General features: G+C 42.8%; 1 protein-coding gene across 1 annotated transcript; it reads left to right on the forward strand.

Annotated features, from left to right (window-relative positions):
• Positions 1 to 3,736: 3,736 nt before the first annotated feature.
• On the forward strand, positions 3,737 to 4,316 carry LOC121990810 (LOB domain-containing protein 18-like). The gene is made up of 2 exons (XM_042544875.1): positions 3,737 to 4,081; positions 4,227 to 4,316. The coding sequence occupies exons 1-2, from the start codon at positions 3,737 to 3,739 to the stop codon at positions 4,314 to 4,316; spliced, it is 435 nt and encodes a 144-aa protein (XP_042400809.1).
• The last annotated feature ends 761 nt before the right edge of the window (positions 4,317 to 5,077 follow it).

Consider the following 5,077-nt stretch of genomic DNA (forward strand, 5'->3'; position numbering starts at 1 on the left):
TTAGATGATGCATTTTGGTGACTGCATATGATTGATATGCATACAACATACATACTTATTTGCTCTGACTATCTTTATCTGTGTATGTATGTTCACAGTCATTTTCTTAAAACTCACAGGTAAGTACAGTTTATTTTCAGTTATGTATTTTTTATTATTCTTGCAATAGACTGTATTACATGCCTATTGTTAGTTACTGCAGTTTATTCAGTTATGCATGCTTGTTATATTGTTTAGGAGACTGTACTATAGGTTATTGCTGGTAGTTATATGTTACTGTACATATCCATTGGTTACCTGCTAAGTTCTTTGGACTCATACCATTACATTACTACTTTTCAGGTTGAGGTCGTCAGGAGATTCCAATCGCTAGCCCCCTTTGTCACGACGATTTTCGATTGTAGACTTTGGTATTCGTTTCTATGTCGATATATATTTGTAATGTGGATTCTTGTATTGTGGACTTTATGATGAACTTTTGGGTTTGCTACTCTTGTTTTCCGCTGCGGATGTTTTCATTACTTCGTGGATTTCATTTCTTCGTTGTAGTGGAGCAGGATTTACATATATCTGCAATGATTCCTTTATCATCTTTTCATTTAGTAAATTTTGTTGTCAGCCGGAGGCTGTATATTAAACTGTATGGATTGATTATATAAACTGTGTGGTTTGTCTATTATTTGTATGGATATATGTATCTCAGGATTCATATTGTCACCCGTACAGGGGAGATGCTGCCGAAATTTTATCGACAGGGACTACCTGGGGCGTGACAATCTCAAACACATAGAGGATTTCCTAATTGATCAGTCGATGTATTGGGACACTCCAATCGATCAACTGATTGATCGGGAAAAGTTTTCTCACAATTTTATGAGGCAACCAGAATCGATTGGTCAATCGATTCTTAGTCTTCTATAAGAGCACAGAGGTACTCTAAATCGATCAGTTGATCGATTGAAGCCTCCCCAATCTATTGGTTAATCGATTGGGATATAACCGTTGTATAGGTTATGAGCTTTGGACGGTTGTGATCATTGAGATCTGACGTGGCAATTGATTAGGAGTAGGCCCAATTGATTGGGAGCCCTAAAAGTGCAGATATAAAGGCAGCGCTGAGTTCAAATGGGAAAAGCTCTTCAATGAACTCTCACACGCTTCTCTCAAACCAATTCTTGGAAGTTTTGGGAGACAAAGTACTGCTGCATTTCCCATCTCCAAGAGGCATTCAAAGCAAGAAAGGCTAAAAGGATTCAAGGTTCAAAGTGTCAAGTCATTTTTTATTTGTATTTATGTTTATTTCCTTGTTTCGAGTTGTATTTTCTTGTTCTTAAGTTATAGAGGTTTCTCTACTTTCGAATTGTTCCGAAAAGGAGTGTATTTCATAGTGGAGAGTGTGCTCGGCATGGATCCTTGGATTAGTCACCTCATCTTGAGGTGGATACCGAGTAAATCCTACTTGTTAGGAACTTGCTTTAAGTTTATCCACTGTAAAATCTATATCGAGGAAGCTAGCGAGCGAGCAAGATAAACTATTCACCCCCTCTAGCTCTAGCGTGTCCCAATAATTTCATCTTACAAAATAGGTATGCACACGTAGAACCCTTAATTTTTTCATTCTTTTTGAGACTATTGTTCTTTTTCTACACTATTTTTTTCTTTCTCGTTGATATAGTGAATAGGAAAGAGCCCTTCAATAGGGCCCAGGTCAATAAGCCAATATAGGTGTCAGTCAAAGTCCAAGATGAGTTAAAGAGCAGAGTAATTGGCCTACATGGACCACCTTTTCTCGATTGGTTTCGTCGATCAGACATGCTCTCTATAGGCCCCACTCTAGGTTCTACTCGACCCACGCAGGGCTTTGCTCCCCATTCTCTCCCAATTAATTCCGTTGATTCAACTAGATCTCTATGGGTCCCACTCTTAGCTCTGTCAGACCAGCATGAGGCTTTGCTCCTCATCCTCTCCCGATCGGTTCCTGTTGATCGGACTGGTTCTTTACAAGCCCCACTCCTGGCTTTGTCTGACCCGCACAGGGCTCTACTCCATGTTCTCTCCCAATCAGTTTCTGTCGATTGGAATCAGAAAGAAAATTATTAAATGGACTCACCAAGAAAACTAAAAACACGAATTGAAAATTAGTTAAAGAAAAGTCCTTGGGTTGCCTTCTAAGAAGCGCTTGTTTTAGGTCTTTAGCTCGATCATATTAGATTCATTCGGGAAGGGGGCGCAGGTTAGAGAAATATAACTATGAGTTTTCTTCATCTTGCATGCCATGGAGATAATGTTTCAAACGCTATTCATTTACTTTAAATTATCCACGCTCTTCATTCCAAATATCAACCACTCTAAACGGATAAACCTTCTTGACTTTGAATGACCCTGTCCATCTTGATTTTAACTTTACAGGAAAGAGTTTCAATCTTGAATTAAACAATAATAATAAATCCTCTTCCTTGAACTCCCTGCATAGTATCACTACAAGAAAAACCCTCATAGACATCGGTGGAACAACAACAGTTTTAAGCAAAAACCGATGTCTTTGAGTATTTTACACCGGTTTTTCCAAAACCCGATGTCTATGAGCGCAGATTTTCGCTCATAGACATCGGTTTTTTAGCCGATGTCTATGAGCGCCTTTTTTTTTGTTAATAGACACCGGTTTTAACAACGGTTTTTAAAACCCGGTGTTAATGAACCAAAAAAAAATAATTTAATTTTTCCAACCAAAATTTACAACACTTCGTTCCCTCAAAACCTAAACTAATATCGCGCCGCTTCTCTCAGCCTAAACTTAAACCTAAATCTCCCGGCCATCTGTCTCAGCCTCATCTCCCTCTTCCCCTTCCTGGATCTCTTCCCCTTCTTGGATCGATGCCCCCCTTAATCGGATCAAAACCACCTGCTTCTTCTCCACGCTTGCCGGCACGATCTGGCCGGGCCAGTCCGGCGGCTCCGGCCTCATCGGCACCCACGGGGGCTCTGTTGAAGGCTCTTGCTTGCTCAAAGACGACGGCGAGCTCGTGTTGAGGCAAAAGGAAGCAGAGAACTAGGGATGCGTCTCCTCCATTTCCTTGTTGCCGCTGAAGCTCGAGAATCGATTCCTCCAACCTCTGAGCAAACTCCTCCACATTATCCTCCTCCGCCCGACCATCATCGACGCCGCCAGAAGGGAAGCACTCTGTCCTGGCGACGAAGGCGCGGCGGCGTAAAAAGCCATGTCCAAGCAGCTGCCTTCCTTTGCCTCCCCCAACCTCCATCGACCGAACACAATTTGTGCACTGGTACTGATGCACAGTGACAAGCTAGCTATAGCAAGAATAGATCAGATGGAGCCGAGGAAATATAGAGATAGGGTTTGGCTTTCTTATTTAAATTAATTAAATTTGCATTGCATGCTTTCTTCATGCAAGCTACTAAGGGAAGGGCTGCCCTGGCCCTGGCCCTGGCCGTGTAGAAGTGGCCTGTGAGATCAGTGGGGAGAAGAGATAGGATTGGGCGCTTGGCGTGGCTTTAAAGTGCTAGAGAAACCAAAAGCCAACAAGCATCGAACAGTAGCAACTCCTCCAAACCCACCGCCCCTCTTAATTTCTCTCTCCTCACACCATTTTAGCTCTCTCCCTCCCTCTTATAATCTCGATCGATCACTCTTCCTTCAAGACTGCTACAAGCTCTCATACGCGCGTAATAGATAGCCAGTATTATCAACTGGGGCTGGCTGGCTGCAGGGTGTGATATGAGTAGTGGAAGCAGTATCAGCGCAGGAGCAGGATCAGGAGGAGGAAGCGGAGCTGGCAGTGGAGGAGGAGGAGCAGGAGGGCCTTGCGGGGCCTGCAAGTTTCTGCGGCGTAAGTGCGTGACAGGATGCATCTTCGCTCCCTATTTTGACTCGGAGCAGGGCGCGGCGCACTTCGCGGCGGTTCACAAGGTTTTCGGTGCCAGCAACATCTCCAAGTTGCTTCTCCACATCCCCGCTCACAAGCATCTTGACGCCGTCGTCACCATCTGCTTCGAGGCACAGGCTCGCCTCCATGATCCCGTTTACGGCTGCGTCGCTCACATCTTCGCCCTCCAACAACAGGTATGTAATATACTATATACATATATGATATTATTGATCATTAATTTTTTTAGCTCCATCGATCGATCTCGATCGATTGTATTCTGTCCTAGCTAGCGAGATGATTGATTCTTAATCAATATTTCATTTAATCATAACACGACAGATCGACACATGTCGTGGAGGCGGACCACGTCCTAGTGACCTGAACACCCATCTCCTCTCGACGTCTCCTCCGCCTCTGTGCTTTCAATGAAGTCAAACCTTACCTTTTCGTGACTGAAAACGTAGGCCTCCTCTCACCCTACCCGCCCATGGAAAGTGTTCATCAAGAACAATACTAAAATCGGACACTATCGCACGGTCTAGCACCAAGGAGATTTAGTGAACAATTTGGGCACTATCGCACAGTCTGGCACCAAGGAGTTCATGGAGGCACTCCAAGCCGGCGTGGATGTGAGCATGATTGGTCAATTTGGTGTCGGTTTCTACTCCGATCTCGTGAGGTATCTCGCTTCGGGTTGCAAGCCCAAGGAGAAATGGAGGTATATACTCTTCATCTGGCTTTTCTGCTATGCCTGCTAGTCCTTCCTGGGATCGTTGGTGGATAAATATGGATTGCCTCTGATCATGCATTTGGTGTACAGAAGTTTATACAGGATCTCTATTGATGTGATTTTGTTTCTCCTTTCCAATTATTATGTTTTTTTTTAAGTTTTCTTTGAATGATTAGTATATGGAATTCTGTAGGAACTAAATACATATCCTGTTAATTATCTAAGGCGAGGAAGACTTGGCTGGTTGTATTAGTTACTGTCCTAGTATCCTTGTGAAGTACAGGAACAAAGAAGATTTTTTTTCCTTCGTATTAATATTGCAAATTAATCTTGTCCATTTATTGTACCCTGAATAAACTACTTTATTTCCTTATTTAAGGCTCCTTGTTTATGAATTTGTTTTTTTTTTCATTCATTTCCTTACATAGAGGTCAATGTTGAGAAAAGATCCATGGAGCTG

This window comes from Zingiber officinale, chromosome 6B, assembly GCF_018446385.1.
Source record: "Zingiber officinale cultivar Zhangliang chromosome 6B, Zo_v1.1, whole genome shotgun sequence".
Classification (NCBI taxonomy): Eukaryota; Viridiplantae; Streptophyta; class Magnoliopsida; order Zingiberales; family Zingiberaceae; genus Zingiber; species Zingiber officinale.